Source organism: Artemia sp. Qi Xiang Cuo, chromosome 14 (assembly GCF_049724085.1).
Source record: "Artemia sp. Qi Xiang Cuo chromosome 14, ASM4972408v1, whole genome shotgun sequence".
Lineage (NCBI taxonomy): Eukaryota > Metazoa > Arthropoda > Branchiopoda > Anostraca > Artemiidae > Artemia > Artemia sp. Qi Xiang Cuo.
This window is the reverse complement of record NC_142807.1, coordinates 46,841,576-46,865,177: the sequence shown is the minus strand read 5'-3', so window position 1 is coordinate 46,865,177 and position 23,602 is coordinate 46,841,576. Positions and strand designations below refer to the sequence as shown.

At 36.0% G+C, this 23,602-nt stretch overlaps 1 protein-coding gene across 1 annotated transcript in view; it reads left to right on the top strand.

The window, feature by feature from the left end:
• The window catches only part of LOC148944531 (ATP-binding cassette sub-family D member 2-like), an 83,000-nt gene that overhangs the window by 5,895 nt on the left and 53,503 nt on the right, over positions 1 to 23,602 (top strand). Inside the window, exons 2-3 of the mRNA XM_089100537.1 lie at positions 2,840 to 3,700; positions 8,941 to 9,113. Coding sequence (XP_088956663.1) covers positions 2,842 to 3,700; positions 8,941 to 9,113 — 1,032 coding nt within the window. The 5' untranslated portion in view covers positions 2,840 to 2,841. The remainder of the gene's footprint in view (positions 1 to 2,839; positions 3,701 to 8,940; positions 9,114 to 23,602) is intronic.

Genomic DNA, 23,602 nt, shown 5'->3' with positions numbered 1-23,602 from the left:
GAACTGCATGGAAGATTTCCTGACCCCCTCACCCACAACTATATGTATTATTGTATACTGTAGCTAGACCCCGGCGCCGCGCCGGCGGATAGACCGAACGCCGCCGACGAGAGGCCCAGACGAACACTACCGAAGTGTCATAACGCCACCGCCGCGCCTCAGGTACGCAGCCGGCACAGGCGGCAGCGCTCGGTCGAATTTAAACTATTTTTACGGAAGTTATTTATTGTGTCAACTGCAAAGTCGGAGCTTTTCCTTCTCTTGTGGTTTAGTATTTCGATTTTCCTGATTAGAAATCAAGCAGAGCTTGCACCATCCCCGAATTTTCGGGTATTTCCTCGAAAATCTATGCGTCACCCCGAAAAAAAATTTGGTTCCCCGATTCCCCGAAAATCACGCAATCAAGGTGCCACCTCTAGTGATTTATCACCAGTGACTTTCCCTGCCAAATATTATTTTGTATACCATAATTCTTCACTGCTCTCTTATTCATTAATTTTAGTCTCTTTTTTTTTACTTTGCATAAAAACCAGACAGATGCAATATGATATTGCAAATATTGCAATATGCAATTGCAAATATTGCAATATACACAGTTCTTCATATGTTGACAGAAAAAGGTATCGTCTTTGTGAAATGAATTTAAATAATTTCAAACGCAGTTTACCAATTGCTATTTCTTACATCATTCGTAGTCAAGAATTTTATTTTCAAGTTGAATAGAATTATAGAACGCATTCACTACTATACAGCTTCAGCCTTTTGTTGGATATTGAAATTGACAGCTGACAGATTGTTTCTACAGCTGAATTGTAAGTTTGCAGATTTTTTTTTGCTGTTTTTAGATAAGATTTTTTTTAATGTTTAAAACTCAACTATTGAACACCTCTTAAAAAATACTATCTTCTTTCTGGAACATTTTTACCCCCCCCCCCCCCCAAAAAAAAAACAGCTTTCGGTTGAGACAACATTTAGCTATAGACTAAGCTATGTACAAGGTTGGGGAATTAAAGTTGAACCGGAAGTTACCCCAAAAATATGATTCATAAATAAATTGTAAATTATTGCCTATAGGGGAGGGGGATAGGGGGCTATCATTTTTAAATGATAATATCTCATTTTTTTTATTGAAAGGGATGCTAAAAGATAATTATTTTTTTCATTTAAAGTGGAGACAGAAGAAAATGATATCAAATTCCCTGGGAAACCATTGAAATATTTTGATTGACCCCGGGCCCTCCATTAGTACTTGTTCATTGTCTTGGGTATTTTGTGATTTCTCATAGGCTACTGGACTTATTTGGCTTATGTGTGTGCTCCCTTTTAATTCGATTCTTTGGAGCTTATGGAATGCCATAGCGAATCTATCACTCAGTTTTCCAATAATTTGAGGTATATCTGAATAATTTCGACATTTTTGTACCCCTTTACTCATACCCTCAATTTTTTTTCAAGGAACACTAAGCTGTTTAACGTTATTTTGGGTGTTTTTTTTAACCATTTAGTGACCTTGTTAATTATTCAGTAAATTATTTTTCTAATGAAAGCTGTGACGGTATCCTATCAAGGTGGTATCCAGAGGGGGGGGGGTAGGGAGGTATTATAGAGGGGGGGGGTAGGTGACGAACTGGGATGAACATTTCAACATCTTCCTGGAGCTACTTCAGTCTGCATATTATTTCATTTAATTACACTTAAAACAGACGAGCTTTTTCATTTTTTTACCTAAAAAAATATCTAGCACTTCATTTTTCTTCATAGCGAATAAACTATTGAGTGTTTTTTGTGTCATTGTAATTGAAGTGTTATCATGCAAAGTGTTCATCATGTATTTTTCAATTTGATAAATTTACTCCTTTTAGATACATTTTATAATTTGACTGATATTAGGTATTTATCAGTGTATAATTTGGAATGAATCCCAAAAGAAAAAATGAAAGATATCCAAAAGAGCAGCCAAAAGCGATAAAAAAGCAGCAGTTCAGCCTTAGTCTACATGACGTATATTCTATAAAGAAGCCAAAAAAAACTTTAAAATGCATTTTTTTAAATTGTAATTAAAAACCAGTTTTTAATACAAGAAGGCTTCTTAGGAATCCAAAACAGCAAAAAAAAAAAACAATCAATATCAAAGTCGCCCATTTCAACTGTTTTAAATATGACAAAACAGATATAGGCAAAGGGCATTATGAAAAAATTAAGCTTTTAAGTTCAAAGTTATATTCAAAGTTTTTACCCAGATAACTGACGAATTTTGTGACACGGTATTTTGAAGTTTTATATGCAGCAATGCTCGATGAATAAAACTACTAATTTTGATAATTATTTATGTTAAGAATACATAGCTAATAGATACTTCAACTACTCGTATTATGCAAGGGTTCTGGAACGCCACAGCCATTTCGTTTCTACTAGATTTCTACTTCTCTTGATGAGTACCAAAGAAGAGCAGTTTCCAGCCAGCGACTTGTGAATTTTTGAATTCATGAATAGGCTCGAATCTGTTGTAAATTTAAGCTGTGATTTGAGAAAGACTGATGAAAACATTAATGTTTGCGGTCAACATTGATCGCACCGGCGGCGCACCGCCGACATCTTACCGGTGGCGTGCCGCCGGCGTCTTACCGGCGGCGCGGCGTGCTGTTTTTTGCCCCGCCGCCGCCGGTCTTCCCTCATCTGCGCGGCGCTGGGGTCTAACTGTAGCCTAAATTATCTCAAACATCTTTTTTTTTCGTTCATTATTTCAGAAATTTTACGTTACCAGTATTTTAAACCTATCATTAAAAAAAGAAAGCAGAAATGTATATGGTATTTTTATAACGTTGGCTTTTTCTTTTAGAAATGCCTGCTACAGCGTCTAAATTCTCACAGGGAGTAGCAAATGCCTTAAGTGTAACCCCTCAGACAGTGAACAGGAGCTTCTATTGCTTTATTGTAACTTTGTATCTACTAAAAGTTGGTAAAGATTTAAAAAAGAAACTAGATGAGCGGCGGTTTCAACAATCTGTGGAAGAAAAGCTGAAGTCTGCAAATAAGCCAAGAGCTTTAAGTGAGCTTGTCCATGAAACAATTGGTGATGAAAATGCTGAAAAAGAGTCAAATATTGGTGTCGATGAAGCGTTCTTAAAAAAGCTTGAGAAGGAGGCAGCAACCAAAAAACAAGGTCCTGCTGTCAACAAAGAGTTTTTTATGCAGCTGAGAAAGTTATTAAGGATCATGATACCTGGACTATGGACCAAAGAAACTGCATTACTTACATCACATACTGCAACATTGGTAGCAAGAACATTTATATCTATATATGTTGCCGCACTAGAAGGACGCATGGTGAAATATATTGTCCGTCAGGATATTCATAAGTTTGGTATGATGCTACTCTATTGGCTTGGTGTTGCGGTTCCAGCTACATTTATCAATTCTATGATACGTTTCTTAGAAACTAAATTGGCTTTAGCCTTTCGAACAAGACTTGTCAAATATGCCTATAGATCTTATTTGAAGGATCAGACATACTACAGAGTATCAAATCTTGATGGTAGAATTGAAAACGCTGATCACTGCCTGACTGATGATGTTTCATCCTTTACATCTTCTGTGGCTCATCTTTACTCACATATTACCAAACCTTTATTGGATATACTACTTATTAGCTTCTCACTATATAGACTTGCCAAAGGAATGGGCTCTTCAACATTGCATGGTAAGAGCTTCTACCCTCATTATCCCTTTTATCCTTTGTCTTTTACCTTTATTTTCCACCTCTCTTCGCTTTCTTCTTTTTAATTCCTTTCAAGTTTTCTCACAAGAACGAAAATACTCATGATTTACACTCTGTTCTCCATCATTCTCTCGCAGTGATCTTGAAATAAAACGTTGCTAAATAAATTTCATGTGAAGAACAAAGCAGTAGTAAAAATTTCCAAGAGAATTCTAGAACAAAAGGTGCTCACTGTGTCAATGCAGAGATTGCGTTAAATTTTAATCAAAATTTCATCTTGAAAATTATTAAAAAATTGTTCCTATGGAGCCTTTGGCTGAGTCTAAAGTTTAGGATTGGGTGTAATTAATATGAACTAGAACTTTCAACTTCCAATCAAATGAGCTCTCTATGAAGCTTATACGAGCACCCGTTTCATAAGAACCATACATGGCTTCAGGGAATAACTTAGAACGTCTTCCCCCGGGCCCTGGGGGGTTGTATTGACACCGGAGTTTTGTTTATCCGATCTTTGAATTATTTTTAACAAAATTTCTATTTCAAAATTTTCATTAGATGGGTTTGGAAAATGAAGAGCCTGGGGGGGCTAGTTGCCCTTCGATCTCTTTTGACTATTAAAAATTGAACTCGAACTTTCAATTTCCAATCAAATGAGCCCTCTCCAAAGTTTATACGAGTATCCCTTTCATAAGAATCATATAGGCCCCATGGCATAACTTACCACGCCTGCCCTTGGGCCCTGGGTGGTTGTGTTGACACCTGAGTTTTTGTTATCTGAATTTTGAACAATTTTAACTTAATGGCTATCTAGAAATTTTTATCGGATGCATATGGGGGGGGAGCTAGTTGCCCTCCAATCTTTTGACTCTCAAAAACTGAACTAGAACTTTTCAATTTCCAATTAAATGAGCCCCCGTTGAAGTATATACGAGCATCCCTTCCATAAGAACCATATACTCCTCCAGGGCATAACTTACAGCGCCTGGGGGGGCTGTGTCGACCCCGGAGTTTTCGTTATATGGTCTTTAAACTATTTTAAAGAAAATAGCTATCTCAAGATTTTGGGAAAAACGGGCTTCGGGGGGGGGGGGGCTGGTTACCCTCTGACATCTTTTGAGGCTTAAAAAGTGAACTCTGGGGGAGTGTCCTGCTCAAAGATATAATTTCCAGAACTTTCAACTACGTTGAACAAAAATGGCTATCTCAAAATTGTGATTGGATGTGATTGGGGAAATGGTGGGCGTGGAAGGGATGTTAGTTGCCTTCCAATCACTTTCGACTATTACAAAAGGCACTAGCCATTTAAATTTCCAATCGAATGAGCCCTTTTTGAAGTATCTAAGACAACGCTTTCTATAAAAAAACCTTGTATGCTTCCTGGGCATAACTTACAACCCATGCCATGAGGGTTGTGGGGGAGTGTTCTCCTCAAAAACTTAATTTGCATGTAGAAATCAACTACGTAGAACAAAATGGCTATCTCAAAATTTTTATTGGATGTGTTTGGGGAAATGGTGGGCGTGGAAGGGGTATTAGTTGCCTTCCAATTATTTTTGACCCTTAAAAAGGGCACTAGAACTCTCGATTTTCAATCGAATGAGCCCCCTTTGAAGTTTATTCGACGACCCCTTACATATGAAGTGCCTCTGGGGAAAAAAATAATAAGATATTGGAGTCGTATGGTCTTTACTATAGGCAACGCTTAGCGTTCCCTCTGATAGGAAAACACCTGGTTTTGCTCCTTTACATTTTAGATATGTGGAATTTTAGGGTAGGGTATTTGCAATTAAAAATGTATCTTGTACCCCCAAGTGCCCTATAAAGGGGTATGTGTGCCCTGTTGAAGATCATGCTATGCTCTGGCTTTTGATACTTCGTAAACAATAATTTTTCTTAGTTTTTAGCCTAGTTTTATTTTCATCGTAGATTATTTATTTATATATTCTATAAACATAATAACTTTTTTAGTTTTTAGCATAGTTTTATTTTCATCATAGATATATTCTGATATATGGTACAAAAGAGCAAAATAACACCACTATGTATATATTTGCACATATAGAGAAGTGGGGGGGGGTAAGAAACTAGAAATTGTCTTAAAATAGTCCAAAGAACCTGCCCCCTCCCCCCCTCATATTCCAGTTTATTTATCTTGCACACCTTAAGGGGATTTTCGTTCCCTGGCTATTATCTTTCTCCCTAAACCTGATAAATTTGTGCAATCAATTTTTGTTTGTTCTTTTAGCTTTGTTTTACCATATATATTTACTATGGTTAAAAAAAAACACCATGCGTATTTACGCACATGTGGAAAAAGGCGAGCAAGAAACTGGAATTCTACTCAAGATGGTTAAAAGGATCTGCCCCTCACTTTTATTTTGGAAAATGGTCGCCCATTTTTTTTATGTTTCAGATCAGTATCACCTAAAAAAATCCTCGCCCCCTCAACTTTGACGGTTGTGCAACTATAGGGTCGTTTTTTAGCAACGACTTTACTCCGACTGTACTGTTACTCCATTCATAAATTATCACAGACTTGAGCCATCAAAGACTCGTTACGTCAAATGGTCTTTTTTATTAAGTCATTTCGAAGGGATTCATCCTGACGCTTTAGCAATAGAAATATATATTCAATCTGTTTCATCCACCAAACTCAGCAGAACGAATAATAAAGTTAGCATTGGCTAATATATGGACAGGTAATTCCCTTTAGTACACAATTTTTTTAATAATCCCCCCCCCAAGTATTGTAAATAAAACTTAAAAATTGAAAAAATCTACGACAAAATCGTCAATCGGGGCTGGTTTCTATTTGTTGCTTCAGCTTACTTGTAAAATAGTTTAAGAAAAAAACTAGCAAGTAATAATTTTCACTGATCTACGCGGAATTAAGCTTCCCGTTAAAAAAAAAAAAAAACTATGGTGAAATGAGTCAGACCCAGTCTCTGGAAGGTTTTAAATAAAAAAAAACCACCAAGCTTTTTTTAACTGAAAGTAAGGAACGACATTAAACGTATATGAAAGGGGCTGTCCTCTCCTCAACGCCTCCCGCGTTACGCTAAAGTTTGACTTTATAACAAATCTATTTTTTTTAAACAATAAAAAACTTTAGCGTAAAGAGCGAGGCGTTGAGGCGGGGCCAGCCCCTTTCATATAGCCTACGGAATAATTTCTATTCGTTTTATGTTTTAACGTCGTTCCTTACTTTCAGTTAAAAAAAAATTATTTAATTTTTGAACGTTTTTGAACTAATACAGGTTTTGATTTTAGGTCACCGTACATGAATAATTACAACAAAATTTTGATATTAATTTTGCTTTTGTTTTGTTAAATGGCTTTCTCGAAACTTGTTAAATTTTATTTACGAACGTTTTTATTAGTAATAAAAGCCCCTTCATAGCAATGTCCCTTCCCCCATGAAAACTTCCTTCATGTAAATATCCTCCCACATAACCCCTGACCCAACCCCCTCCACTACCAGAAAAAAACCCCCTGAAAACGTCTGTATACTTCCCAATAACCAATACTACATGTTAAAATTGGATAAAGTTAATAAGTTTCAGCCCTTCCCGTCATCCGTCATCCCGCCCTTCCGGGGATTAAGTCATCCTAAAAGACATAGTTATCATATTTTCGACCATGCTGAACAAAATGGCTATCTCAAAATTTTGATCGGGTATTTTTGGGGAAAAAATGAGCGTGGGAGGGGGACTAGTTTCCCTCCATTTTTTTGGTGACTTAAAAAGGGCACTAGAACTTATAATCCCCGTTCCAATGAGCCCTCCCACGATATTCTAGGACCACTTGGTTGATACGACCACCCCTGGAAAAAAAAAAAACAAAAAAAACAAATAAACACGCATCTGTGATCTTTCTTCTGGCAAAAAATGTAAAATTCCACATTTTCGTAGATAAGAGCTTGAAACCTCTACAGTAGGCTTCTCTGATACGCTGAATGTGATGGTGTGATTTTCATTAAGGTTCTATTACTTTTAGGGGGTCTTTCCCCCTTTTTTCGAAAATCAGCCAAATTTTCTCAGGCGCGTAACTTTTGATGGGTTGGATTAAACTTGATGGAAATTATATATTTGAAATCAGCATTAAAATCTGATTCTTTCGATGTATCTATCGGCATCAAAATCCCGTTTTCTAGAGTTTTGGTTACCATTGAGCCGGGTCGCTCCTTACTTACAGTTCCTTACCACGAACTGTTTGATTACTCTGCCTGTAACTGCTCTCTGCATTAATGTCCTTAACTTGTATTTCAGTGTACAGTAAAATTGATTGCTTGGTTTGCTGCTTGGGGGTAATTAGTTTGTGTTGCTTGTGGTTTGGTTTATGTATTATGAGACTATCCAAGGCAGTATATTATATTTTCTTCTTGACGTTCTTCACCGTTTTTTACCTGCGTTTCTGTTGAAGTTAAAAATATTTCCTTCTTCCTTTCTTTCATTGCTTTAGGCGTTAATTTTCTACGAGTTTGTCTCGTTAAGTGTTCTTTATTATATAAAATAGTGTAAATCCCACTTTGTGCTCGAGGCTTCTACTCCACACAACCAAGTTATTAACTTCTTGTGCATATTGCGGTATAAATGCTGTAATTATTGTCTATGCAAAAAAGGAAAAAAATACATAGCATCTATGGCCCATGGTTTCCATCTTAGGTCAGTTTTCGTCATAAAAAAGGAAGGCGGAGAGAGTAAATATCCGAGGAGTTAGTTTTTAGCCTACTATTTTTAAATGTTTTTGAGGGTAACTCCCTTAGAGCAAAATCAGGGGGAGAACAACCCACCCAGTTTAGAGGTATGGTTTGATTCGTCTTTACTGGGTCATAAAGAAGTTCAGTCCAATACTCTTAAAGAGCATGAAATTTGCTTTTAGAAGGAGGGGATTCGCAGTACGAAATGTCCGATAAGACACTGCTGTTGATATTTTCGTATCTCTTCTATCATTTTACCCTGTTAAGCATATAAAGGGCAGTTGGACCTATCGATATTTTGCGTTTTGATTTTCACATTTTCGTTTTTGGCTGACTTTTTTGATGCTGAGTGATTATGCGAAGGTATGTGCTCATTCAGATTTCTTCTTTTTTGGACTTTTGTTCTACTATTAGGGTTGTCTAACTTCTTTTACTTTATTTTTTAGTTTCATTTTGTAAAGTATTTGAATTTGTAGTCTGATCCCTGCTTCACCTTCTAATTTTACTTTTCTTAATTCACAAGGTCCAATTCTAACTGGTGGTGTCATTATTCTTACGGGGCAAATACTGAAAATGACCTCTCCTAAGTTTGGAAAATTGGTCGCTGAAGAAGCTGCCAAAAAGGGATATCTACGTTATATTCATTCAAGGATAATTACAAATGCAGAAGAAATAGCATTCTATGGTGGACATAAGGCAAGTATTTGCTTTTCTCGCTTGGTCTCTTTTAGAACTAACATGGTTCTTGGGAGTCTTTGTGATCATCTTGTAAATATGTTATTTATTGTATTTTTGCCTTCATTTTCATTCACATATTAAGAGTTTTTTTTTGTCTTAAGCTATAGTTGCTCACTAACGTAAGTAGAACACTTAAAATTAAAGGTGGTATCCGTTATCTTTTATGAAACGAGATTTTTGCATATCCGAAGAACCTTAGTCTCAACGACTGGCGCTGTTGGAAATTTGGTATTTTTATGTATTGTGTATCATGGCATTACATAGTACTTATATATGGACTAATGTCGTTTAGACTTTTCGAACCGACCTGACTTATTTACATTTTTTGCTGTTTTTGTAATTTGAATTTGACTAAACATCACCTTTTAATTTAAGAAAAAATTACAGTGCGTGTGTCTTTAACTTTTAGACCCCAAGCTCTATGATACTAACTTACTTACTCCCCTCTACGACTCTCTCTTTGTACTGATGTTTTCCTTGGGAGCTGTTCAAACCGAGTTTTTATAGTGGATTGTCCCTTTTCGTTTAGTCTAGCAATAGACCCCTTTGATTGCAATGGACTTCTTTGTTTTACATTAGTGCCTGTTTTGTGTTTGCTGCTCACAAGTTCTACCCTAAGCCCCAAGACACACTTAGCGTTTTTTAAAGATTTTTTTGTATGAATTTCTTTTTCTGGTAAGGGAGAGGGCAATTATAAAATAAAGAAAAAAAAAGATCCTTAGATAATTTGATTAAGAGTTGCACAGAAATTCAGGGAAATTTGAATTGTCAAGGCGTTAGGCCCAAATTTGACCCTGCCTTTGAGCCTAAACAAATCAAAACCTATTTATCATAAATAGAAAAAAATGAGCGTTAATCCAATTTATGTGCCCTAAACTAAATAATGTTTTAACAAAATTGGAATTTATATACTATGAGAAAATTTCTTTTTATTGGTTTTCGGAATAGCTTCTAGTTCAAACGCTCCCCCCTCCGTGCCTGTACGCGTAATAAATTCATACGAATATAGGTGGGGAGCATACAATGCATTTTTTAATGTGAAGGGGGGCGGGTTTTCTTTTTATTATTTTCTTTGCTTCCTCTTTAATCGGCGGCTTAAATACCGTAAACGCAAGAAGTTGTTCTTTATTCATGTTATACACAACACTATGAATGAAATAAACTCTTGTTGCACGGTTTCGGGTATATTTGTGATCTATTACGATCGACTGATGTTGCGACGGTAGAATTTTACCGCCCAGTGTGTACGCGCTAGAGTAGCAACGGCCAAAAAAACGCTCGGTAAGAAGTGCCAAGTGTGCGTCAGGTCAAAGGGGGGACCTTTGACAACCCTCCTCGTCGCAAACCATAATTCTTCTCTTTGACATAGTTTGAGTTATCATTTGTTTATTGCCTGCACTAATTAATGTAAATTAGATTAAAGCAGATGGGAAAGATTCCCTTTAAAATTAACTCCACTTTGACTAAGCCTGGAAGTCCGGGTAAAAGTTTTATCCTTGAATGGGTTGAAGTTCAAAAGATTTAAATGGGTAGTTCCGAATGGATTAAAAACTTACAACATTAACTTCCTTATTTAGTGTTTAGATGGATATAGCTCATACGTTTCTTTCAAACGCCAAACCATTAGATGAACTGTGAACCCTGAGATCATTAGAATCATTCAGGGATTATTAAAAAAAAAATTGGACGAGTAAAATTACTCGGTAAAAAGAAAATTTGCCTCTCACTCAGACTACCTGTTTTGGCTTTGTCTCCAATTGTTCAATGGCTTGATAGTAACTTGATTTTAATTCAAAAATCAACGGTTATTTTTTATTAATGAATCAACAAGTTATTTCCGTCTTGTAACTCTGTCAGACTAAGGTAATTGTTCACCTAACTTGACCTAAGCCTAGATTCGCCATAACAGTTTTCATTATGGTCTTGCGACCTACTTTTAACTGCTTCTAATGGAGGTAAACTTCAAAATAAGGGTTGTTCGAGAATACATGTTGGGAAACATTTCTTTTTTTCTGAGAAAACAAAACAACAAACAAACAAAGCACTTCAACCTCTCTATATTGGAAATATATCGTAAGCTGTACTTGTAACTAGGTTCTCGCCCCTTCCTCCAGGTGATTTACACTGCATGATCGTTTATAGTTCTGATTCTAGAGGAACCCGTGATGTTGTCCCGGTAAAATTCAATCTTCACAGAAGTCCATACACACAATCGTAATTTTGCATGGGTTAGTTTTTGTGTGGGTTAGGTTTTGAAAGGTTGGATTTTGCTAGGTTTGTTTTTGTGTGTTGACTTTTCTATGGGTTGAGTTTTGTGTCAGTTGAATTTTGCATGGGATGAGTTTTGCATGCATTGAAATTTACCTGATTGCGTTTTGCAAATTGAGTGTATCAGAAACTGTTTCTAGGATGGTAAGTAATGTAAATACACCTTTTAGCTAGTGTTTCTGCTACTAAAAGAACAAAGGTACCAAATCCTCAGGCTGATGAAAAAGAAAACTCAGAGAAAAATTAAACAACCCAAAACAATTCTTTGGACAAGTGACCAAAATATATTCCGGGCATGATCTTTCTTGATTCAGTTTTCTGTTAAGCGTAGGGGATTGGTCTCTGCTTGGCGAAACTGGGTCCATGGTTCGATCCCAGCTGCCTTAAGGCTTCAGTTTCGACGTCATGACGCGAAGAACGTTAAAAAAAGGCCAACATGCGACTGGTCTTTGACTAAGACTAGATAGAACAAACTAACGAAGTTATATCCAATTAATTAAATTTGTTCTATTGGCTGAATTTATTCTTTTCTTTCTATGTCGTATCAATATGAATTGATAATTTCCAATTATAAATGAGGTGAGTGGGGGTCAGAGGATTTGTCGATTGGTGTGGGGGGTGGTGGGGGGTGTTACAACATGAAAAAGTGCTTTTTTGGCCACTGAAAATAATGACCAATTAAAAGCAAGATATATATATATATATATATATATATATATATATATATATATATATATATATATATATATATATATATATATATATATATATATATATTATGTACAAATACATTTTTAAGATCAATTTATAATCCCGATTGAATTAAACTAAAAAGTTTGACGAGTTTTGATCGTCAAGGGCGACATCAAAAGTCAAAGATAATACAATTTATCGTGTAAATTTGAGGGGGCTGCCTCCTCCTTCAACCCCAATCTTTACTCTAAAGTTTTACGAGTCCTTTTATTGGAAGCATTTTAAAATTTCGTCCATTTCGTCTGAAAGCCCGAAAGGTCACTCACTAGATTAATCTCGGTGATAAGTGGAGATCCCCCTGATTTATGTGCGCAGAGAATACTTCACAACTTTCTTAAATTTAACGAAAACTTTTGGTATCATAATTGGAACACAGATATTTATCCTTGCAAGCAAAAAAAGTACCCACGTATATTTATCCTTGCAAGCAAGAAAAAAGTACCCACGCAATTATCTTCAAATCTTAAATGTTATTCTCAGTAAGTCAGTGGCGTCAAGTGGGAGATGGGTGCAGGAAGGCTTGTGCCCATAGATTCTATATCTCCTAGATAAAAAAAAATCGTTTTTGGGTATTTTTATTAAAAAATGCTTTCTTTTGGTATTCTAGTTGAAAAATCGAAAAAAAGCAAATACCCCCCCCCCCCAAATCTTCATAAACTGATGCCACTGCAAGAGGTGCAAAAAGACTCAAAAGAGGAATCACTACCCCTGACCAAGAGGTGGCTGGAAATACCCATCTCCCTGCAATCTCAGGGACTGTGAGTCTTCTTTATTCGGTTCTGAATATAACAATTAACATATCAGCATTAATTCGTCTATTTGGCAATAGTTTCAATGAGCCTTGCTACCTATGTGACATAGGTTTTTTTTCTCTCTTATTAATGCTTATCTGACTTAGTTGCCTATTGCGAAATAATCCAGTCTATGAATCTGGTTTATCAGTGAAATTAGCGAGCTAATACGTCACGCTTTCCGGCTGAATACTGCTTTGTAGCCAGTTCTTCTGAAATGTAGCCAGCGCTTCCGTGTATGACGGTGCCATTTTAGTGTCAACGCCCTTTATTGCTGCCACGTGACTCAAATAAGCGTGACTTTGTTTCTTGTTGTCTTTATGCTGACTTCTTTTTTATGCAGCAAAAGTGGTTATCCAAAATGCAAATGGCATGACTAAAAACCTTCGTTGGGAATCACAGTAAAATAATCTTAAATTAGTCGGAATCCTTACATGCTTTTTCAGGTGCTAGGTGCCCCTCCCCTCGGACAAATACCCCGTAAAATTTTCTCAATATGCAAAATCGTGCATCCAAAGAGAAAGAAAGAAAGATAAAAAAAATTCCGTGTATGAATCCAGGGAAATTCCTTCCCTGATCAGGGACGTTCCTGATCAAGTGGTACGTTTACTTTATTTGTAAGTCAATAATATGATTTGGTAAAAATTTACCTTATATTTGGACAACGCATAAGAAAAGGCATCGAATGGTATGTTAACTTTATTCATAGGTCAAAAATATGAACTGCTCAATATTTACCAATTTTTCTTTGTCATTTTCAATTGGCTCGAATATTTTTGGCCCTGGATTCATCATTCATTTCTGAAAGTGTGATTCACCTAACTCAACTGCTTCCAAAAGTAGCAAGAAGTGTCTAAAGTCTAAACTACAATTTTAGGCTACCCCATATTTTCCTAATTTACCCTTTTATATCATGTTGATAGTATGGGTCTCATCCAAAGCAAATTCTTGGACCCCTGGCATATGGACCCCTTGTAAAATTAGATGTTTATTTCATAAACATCTAAAGAACTAGACATTAAAGAACTAGTACAAACACGGAGACTGCTTATATCTGACTAAATAGTGAATATTTTGATTTTTATAAGCCGGCTTGACTAAATACGAACCCAGGTGCGTATATTTTATAAGGCTCGAAGTTATTCAAAGACATTTTGGGAGTTTACTCTTCTTCTGTTTTCGCAGTGAGAAATGTTGCTCTGTTAGTTTATGCAGGCTACAGGCAAATTGAGGAGCTGACTCGTTTACATCCTCACTGCTAAGTATTGATGACCAATCACATTATTCAAAGTGAGACCATCCGTTTTTAAGACCATCCGTTTTTAAGACTATCCGTTTTATGGGATGAACCTTGGAAAAATCATCAATACTTAGGAGGCACATTCTTCTTTACTGAATCAATTGCATTACATTGGCTATAATAAGAAGTTCAGTGTTTGTAAGGCTCAAAATCGCTAATAATAATGGGACATTGATCAAACTTCCAATTATTATCTGTAGATCAACCGATCAGGTTTGATTTGTCCTGGCCTTTTATTTTGAGAAAATATACTTTTATGGTTGCAGGAATAGCTGCAACCTAGTAACGAGCGAAAATTGGTAAAAAAAAGGATCTAGTGAACAAAAATTACCAATTGATGCTAATTCTGAAATAGTAACTACATGGATTCAACCGAACTATATTTCTAATTCTGAAAAAAAATTTCTAAGAATTTCGAGAAGAGCCTGACCAAACAGTTTGTGGTAACGAACTGTATAGTAAGAGCGACTCGTCTCAATAGTAACTGAAACCCTAAAAAATGGGATTTTGATACCAATAGATACGTCGAACGAATCAGATTTTTACGCTAATTTTAAATATATAAGTTTCATCAATTTTAGTCTTACCCATCAAAAATTACGAGCCTGAGAAAATTTGTCTTATTTGGAAAAAGGGGAAAACACCCTTTAAAAGTTTTAGAATCTTAATGAAAAGCACACCATCAGATTCAGCATATCAGAGAACCTTACTGTAGAGGTTTCAAGCTCCTATCTGCAAAAATGTGGAATTTTTTATTTTTTGCTAGAAGAAAGATCACGGATTCGTGTTTGTTTTTTGTTCCCCAGGGCTGATCGTATCGACACAGTGGTCCTAGAATGTCGCGAGAGGGCTCTTCCGAACGGAAATTAATAACTCTAAAATAGAAAAAAAATTTAACAACCGGCATGGTATCCTTATGCAATTGTAAGAACGGATCTGTAGGAGTAATTAAGATTTGGCTAAATAGTACCTTGTCTATAAACGAAGTACGGTTGTACCATCTTTATGTTTATTTATTTTCTTTTAAGTCTATATTTGTCCTTCGGACCCTTTTTTACAAGAATAGTTTGAGCTGAATCTTGATAAACAAAAGTTTCTTTAGTCTGTTGTTCAAGTAAAATAGAATGTTTGTCTTAGACATATCAACGAAATGGACATTTATGTCAACTCTGTTGAACTTTTTGAAAGTTTGAGAGCTACTGAGCTTCAACCTAAGAGCTAGACCGAAGCTAAGTCTAATCCTGAAAATAAATAAAAAGTAAGTACTTTTTTAAAAGTAACGACTTTCTATTTTGAAAATATAAAGATTTATTGTTATCTTAAGATTCAAGATTACATTTTTACTTTGTATGGATAATGCTTGTTCAAGATTTGTATTTTGACAGCTGATTTTGATAATTATGAAGACAAAAACACTTGAAACTATGATAAGCCCAACATTCCAAAATTTATTTTTTCATGAAGTTTTTCAAAATCTGTATTTTTTTTTCGTCAAATTGTCAACACTTTCTTTTTAATGCTCAGACTGGAAATAAACGGCAAAATAGTTTAACAATGTCTGCTAAAAAATAAATGTTTGCTTTTTTACTCTTGATCCAAATTGCGAGATGCTGCCCGTACAGGTTTGCGTTGAAGCTTTAGTTTTCGCTTTTTTTTCAATTTTAACTCAAGCCACAGATTAACATTGTTTTCTACCTCTTCAATATATATTGAAGATTATTCTTGCGAACACGACAATAGTTTGGCATTCATGGAGCCATTTGGGGAATTTCTTTATGTAGATTTTTTTTAACCTACCCTGGTTAAAACCTATATATTTATCCTCTCTCAAAGAAAACCCAGACTTTTGAAGTTCTTATAAAATCATTTAGCCATAAATTCATGCTATCGAGTTAATGTTTGGGTGTCTGCATTTCTTCTCATTTTTGTCTATACAGGAATTAATCTGCGGGTTTTCTGGCTTCTTTCGTGCGTAAATATGTCCTTGGCACTTATTGCCTTGCCAAATATGTAGGAATTACATTCTCAGTAAGGCAAGTCACTTTTGAAAGGGTTTCATCAATTGATTTATGTCTTCCTAGTTCTAAGAAGTCACATGCGCTTTCTGACAAGAGACCACGCCTCCGGATAGTAATTTGGAACTCTTCTATTAAAATTAATACCAAAACTTAAGGCTCGTTTTTGTATTGCCCCATTAATATTTTAGCTAAATAAATATATCATTTACTTCATTTGTCCTATTTTGGTTAATCTCTAGGCCTACCGTCTAGGGCCAAACGGAGAGCAGGTCGCCCTCGAATGGGGTGGGAAGAGGTCGTAAGACAGGATGTAAAGGAAATTAGGGCTTCTTGGGATGGTGTAAAGAGCTCTGAATAGACTGGGATTGTGGAGGAGTGTGCGCATCTGTGTTGACCCCAGGCTGCTTGGTGCTGCAGTGAGTTGTTATTTGTTGCAGCATAACGCTTAATATTTATACCATGTTTTTTCATCTTCATCTTGTTTTACTTTTCACTTTTATTAATTTAAAAAACTTTTTTCACAAAACAAGTTTTAAAAAAAATAAACAGCTCCATAAAGCAAAGAATTAACAGAAATAAAGTCAAATAATCTTCCTAGCGTAACACTATCACAAATCACCATCAATAAATAAATGAAACTCAAAACAAGCAAAAATTAACATGCGTAGGGCAGATAACCCCCATCTCTTCTCAAGAACAGAACATAATTTGCGCTTTACTGAAAAAAAAAACAACAAAAAACAAATGACCGTGCATTGTCAGTTTAATTGACATATATTGATATTTATTCCTTAAAGTTTTAATAAATTTTTTTTTATAAAAATAAAAAAAGTGAAATCATTTAAAATGCATTTTGTATTCAATAAAGCCTAAATTAGTTTTAAAGCATAATGGGCAAATTGCATAATTGTGGGGGGTTGAAATGCCTTATACCCTGAAGACATAGTTGCTGGACTACTATGCCGAACAAAATGGCTGTCTCAAAGTTTTGACTGGATGGGTTTGGAAAATGAATGTGCTTGAGAGAAGGGCTGCTTGCCCTCCAATCTCTATTTACTCTTAAAAATGGCACCAGCACTTTAATTTTGAATCGAATTAGCTCCTTTAGAAGTTTCAATGATATTTCTAGCTATTATAGAGTGGTGCTGCCTATGATATTGCTTATATGGCCTTTTGAAAACCAGTATGCATACAGTATTTTTCTTTCAATTGAAACTCCTCCTAAACGTTCCCTTAAAGTTTCGCCTCAATACCCTTAGCATCATTAGTTACAGTAACTGTTCTTACAGTATTAAAACTATACACACTAGACTGTATAGCTAATCCCAAATCCCACACAGATTACTCACAGGTGTCTAACTTCGAATAGCTAGTTTTTCGACAGACTTTGCTTTGTCACCTTTCAGAAAGTTTACATGCTCATAGTTTGTTTTAATTTAGTTCAACATTCTTCTAAATATTCCTTGAAAACTTCATCTTAATATCCTTAGCTTACGCAGTAAAAATAGTTGTAGAAGCATTAGTAGGAGTATACGCATAAAACCCTTGGTTTCTTCATCATCCTCTTTAATACACGCTGAAAGTTTCATTTTAATACCATCAACTGCTCCTGAAGAATTTCTGATGCGTCTGCTTGACAAACTGTGTGGGCATAGTGTGTTTCGAATTAGTTCCATACCATTTCTGTATGCCCCTAAATTTTCTCTTTAATATCCTTAGTTTTAATAGCAGTAGTAGTAATGGTAGCAGTAGAGTTAATTGTAGTAGCTTAAGCTTTAGTGGCACTAGTAGCGATAGAAATAGTAATAATTGTAACAGTAGTAGTAGTATGAGTAGAAGCAGTAGGATTAGGATGCAAATATTTGCCTTTGGTTAGTTCAACATCCCTCACAACAAGCTCTGTTAGTTTCAACTTAACACACTAAACTATTCCTTAGATATTGCTGCTACGCTCTTTTGACAACCTTCATACAGACGGCGTGTTGTGATTCAGATCACCTTCTCCCTCAAAATCTTTTTAAAATGTCACGTTCATACCCTTAGGCATAGTTGTAATAGTAGTCACAGAAGTAGTATTGATATTAGTAATAATAGTATTGAATAGCGGTAGTACTACTAACAGCACTAGTAGTTACAGGCTGTCTTTTGGTCAGTAGTACATCCCTCTCATCCAGTCCTGGAACTTTCAAGTTAATACTATTAGCAAATGCAATGGCATTTCTGATGTACCCTTTTGATAACCTGTATGTTCATATACTTCTTGAAATTTTCATCTCAATGCTCTTAGCCTTAAAAGGGGTTGCAATAGAAGTAGTAGTAGTTGTAGTATTAGTAAATGTTGCAGTAACAATAGTATTAGCAGTAGTGTGCACATATTGCCCTTTGGTGAGATGATCTTCCCCTTTAAGCATTCACTGAAAGTTTCAACTTTCAAACAATATGCATGCACATATTGTCTTTTAATTTGGTTCAAAATTTCCCTCGATATTGTAAATGGTGTAGTCTGTTAGTAGCAGTGGCGGTAGTTTTAGTAGTTTTGGCAGAATGTAAATATTGCCTTTTTGATCGTATCCCTAATCATTTCCTGAATTTTCCAAAATTAATATACTCAGTTAATCCTGTGTTACACCCTTTTGACAATGCTTATACACATAGCGTGTTTTGATTTAGTTCAACACTCCCCTCAACATTCTCTGAAAGGCTCACCTGAATGCCCTTCGTCTTCTTGGAAAGTAAATTTAAAACATGCACACATTTCTCAATAGCATATACTATGTGTAAGCAATGGACGAATTGCCTAGCTTACAGCCCTTGTCCTGGGGACTGTAGGGAGGTTGACATCCCCAAAGACATAATTACTGGACCTTTCAACAAGGCTGAACAAAATATATATCTCAAAAATTTCTATCGGATATGTTTCGGGGAATGAAACTTCCGACTTTCAATCAAATGAGCTCCATCCGATCCAAATATTATACGACTACCCGTTCCATAAAAACCTTGTATGCCCCGGGCATAACTTACAACCCTTGCCAATGGCTCTGGGGCATTGTGTCCAACTTAAAGACATTGTTATATGATTTTAGGACTATTGGTAAGAAAATGGCTATCTCGCAATTTCAATTGAATACGTTTCGGGAAAAGAGGATGTCATGGAGGGGGGGTCTAGTTGCTCTCCATCAGGTTTGACTCCAAAAAGAGAACTAAAACTATACATTTCCAATAAAATGAGCCTCTTCTAAAGTTCACACGACCGCCCCTTCCATAAAAACCTTATATGCCCTGGGGCATAATTTACAACCCTTATCCTCAGATTCTGGGGGATTCCGTCAACCCCAAAAGCCTTATTGTGTGATCTTTAGACTGTTTTTGAACAAATGACTATCTCAAAGTTACTATCGGATGCATTTATGGAAAATATGATGTGGGGGGGATGGCTGCCTCCCGATCACTTCGACTTTTAAAAAGGGCACTAGAACACCTGATTTCTAATCAAACGAGCCCATTCTGAATTTTTACGACCACCCTTTCCATAGAAACCTTAAATACCCTCGGGGCATAAATTACAACCCTTGTGCTGAGGGCTCTGGGGCTGCCATCCTCAAAGACCTAATTTCCAGACCTTTCAACTACGCTGAAAAAATGACATCTCAAAATTTTGATTAAATGTGTTTTGGAAATTGATGGGCGGGGGGGGGGATTGTTGCCCATTATTCACTTTTGATTATTAAAAAGGGCACTAGCCCTTTCAATTTTCAATCGAATGAGCCTTTTTCGAAGTTTCTGCGACAACAAATGGTCATTTCAAAATCTCTATCAGATGCATTTCGGGAAAATACGAGGTGTGGGGGAAGTAACCACCCTCTGATTACCAATCCAATGAGCCCCTCCGACATTTTTTACGATCACCCTTTCTATATAAACCTGATATGCCCACAGGACGTAAATTACAACCCTTGCCCTGAGGCCTGTGGAGTTGCCATCCTCAAAGACATAATTTCCGGACCTTTCAACTACGCTGAACAAAATCAACTACGCTTAGGCAGCGCTATTGCGCTGCCTATGATCTAACAAAATAAACAAAATATAAGTCATTACAAATATAAATCACTACGCTAGGGAAAAAATTTAATAAAATTTTTAATTCAATGTAAAATAGATCTGTTATGTCTAAAGGAAACCCTTGACGGTCAATCATTTTGATCAAAAGCTTCTGTTAGTCGATTGACTCAGCATGATTGACCATCTAGGAACCTGTTTGACGCTTGAGTCAAGCACTGACGGTGATTGATAAAAAGTTTGAATGACTCAATCATTTTGATCAAAAGTAGTGTGTTAGAGTAGCTTTGGTCGGGATTGAAGGGTGGATGGAAGATTAATTTAAGCACACGTCAATGGATTGACGGAAACTTTTGATCAAAATGGTTGACCGTCTAGGGCTTCCTTAACAGTCCATGTTAGGCTTCCTTTACCTTGGCTGATTCCTGAACGTTTTGAGTTTTAATCTCATCTTTTTTACTTCAGGCAAGAAACCTCAAGGTGAATTCTACTCATTCTTTCTTCGCATGAAATATTTTCGAGTGTCTGAATAATTAATTAAAATGTACGCAAATTATATTCTAAATTAGTAACCAAGCATTTGTCCAGTCAAATCTGGAATTTGGAATGAAAATGGAAGAAGAAAAGAAAGCAAAACACTGAGATATTAAGGTTCTACCTCTGGTACTTTAGCCATTCAAATCTTCAGCAGTATGAATTTATCTGAACAGAAAGAATAAAGAAGTCAACTTTCAAGTATCATTTTATTCCTTCTGTTCAGATTAATTCAGAAGGTTATTTTTTATCTTTTGCACTTAGGGCGGCCTAGTGAAAGTCTTCGTCGAAATATCAGTTTTATTTTTTCGTTTTCTCCACTGGCTGAAAATCACCCTTGTTTGGTTTTGTATTTTTCTTAATTAATTTTAAAAAAACAAAGTTTTTCTGATGAAAGTAAGGAGTTTAGTTGAAATTTAAAACGAACAAATATTACTGCTTCGCGGTATATGCAACATATTTTGGAAACCTGTTTCAAACAAACTGGCTCGTGATATTTCCCTATATTTGTCGAATTCTAAAAAACTAGACCTTTACTGAAAACTAAGCTTTCTTGAGTTTTTTAGGTGGTTAGAATCGTATCGTAAAATTTATTGTTTTCATGGTCGGTGAAAAACTATTGAGAGCTTCGTGAATTATTTTTTATTTACTGGCGGCGACTTAAGGATTTTTCCTGTTTATAATCCTGTTTTCTCTGGAAAATATCTAGCAAATCTTCATCCGCTTTTCGAAGCGCCCATGCTTCAGAGCCATATTTGACTGCTGTCATCACTGCAGCTTCTAATATTCTAATCTTGGTTTGCAGACTTATCTTTCTATTCTTCCAAACTTTTTTAATTGTGAAAAAATACCCTAAGCCTTGGCTATTCTACTTTTGACATCTTCACTGCTCGCACCATCTTTACTATTAATACTACCAAGGTAACTGAAGCTGCCCACTTGATCAATCTTTTCATTACCCAACGTCACCTTTTCATCTTCACTTATTCCTAGCCTTAGTGACTTGGTCTTCTTAACATTAATTTTCCTCATTAAGAGCCTCTAAAAGTTCATTCATTTTGCTCACACTTTCCTCTAGGATGCTTAAATCATCAAAGTAATCTAAGTCCAGGAGACTTTTTCCTCCGCATTTGATTCCGTGGTCTCCCATTGCCTTTCCTGTGCTCCTTAATTCAAAGTCCATCAAAATAATCCATATAAAGGAGGATAGAACCTCATTATCTACCTTAACCGCAGCAATGTTATCAAACAGTTCGTGGTAACGAACTGTAAGTAAGGAGCGAACCGGCTCAATGGTAACCGAAACTCTAGAAAACGGGTTTTTGATACCAATAGATATATCAACAGAATCAGATTTTAATGCTGATTTCAAATATATAACTTTAATCAAGTTTAGTGCTACCCATCAAAAGGTACGCGCCTAAGAAAATTTGGCTGATTTTCAAAAAAAGGGGGAAAGACCCTCTAAAAGTTATAGAACCTTAATGAAAATCACACCATCATATTCAGCTTATCAGGGAACCCTACTGTAGAGTTTTGAAGCTCCTATCTGCAAAAGTATTGAATTTTACATTTTTTACCAGACGTAAGATCACGGATGTGTGTTTATTTGTTTTTGTTTTTTTTTTCCCAGGGGTGATCATATCGAGCCAGTAGTCCTAGAATATCGCGGGAGGGCTCATTGGAACGGAAATTAAAATTTCTAGTTTCCTTTTTAAGTGACCAAAAAAAATGGAGGGCAACTAGGCCCCCTCCCACGCTTATTTTTTTCCCAAAGTCACCCGATCAAAATTTCGAGATAGCCATTTTGTTCAGCATGGTCGAAAATATGATAAATATGTCTTTTAGGATGACTTAATCCCCGAAGTACCCAGAGGGAGGGCTAAAAGTTATTAACTTTACCAAATTTTAACTTTTTTTTTTGGTTATTGGTATGTATACAGATGTTTTCTGGTGTTTTTTTTTGTGTTTGGGGTTGGTAGGGGGGGGTCGGGGGTTATGTTGGAGGATCTGTTCATGATGGAAGTTTTCATGGGGGAAGGGAAATTGCCATGAAGGGGGCGCCGGACTTGCCAGCATTATTTTAACGCCCAGGTTGGTAGAAATAAGGATAGATGGTATCCCAGCTTAGGTAAATTTGGTGTAGGAAAAGAAAACAGTATTGGATACAGACTTTTGCAATTTTGTAGGTATAACAATCTAGTTATAACCAATACGGTGTTTGGTCATAAAATTGCTCATAAGCTAACAGGGTATTCACGTGATGGTAAAACAGCAAACCTTATTGATTATGTTATAGTAAATCGAAGACTGGCAGGATCAATACAAGATACTAGAGTATATAGGAGTGCTGTTATTGATGTTAAAAGTAAAGATCACCATCTAGTAGTGTCAAGGGTTAATTTAAAGCTGAAAAATCGGAAGGATAATTACCTCCCGGGAAGTTATGATGTTAGTAGACTCCAGGATGAGAATTTGAGAGAAACTTTCCAGGAACAGTTGAATACTAAACTTGAGAGTTTAAAATTTGATAATGTGGAAGATGGTTGGAATAATTTTAGAAAAATAATTTGTGAAGTTGCTGAAGGTGTATTAGGTAAGAAAGCTAGAACTGCAGCTAAGAATATTAGTGAAAAAGCTTTAAGTTTAATAGAAAGGAGAAAGGACTTGTACAAGAATTATCTGAGTGATAGATCACATGAAAACAAAAGAAATGTAAAGAAA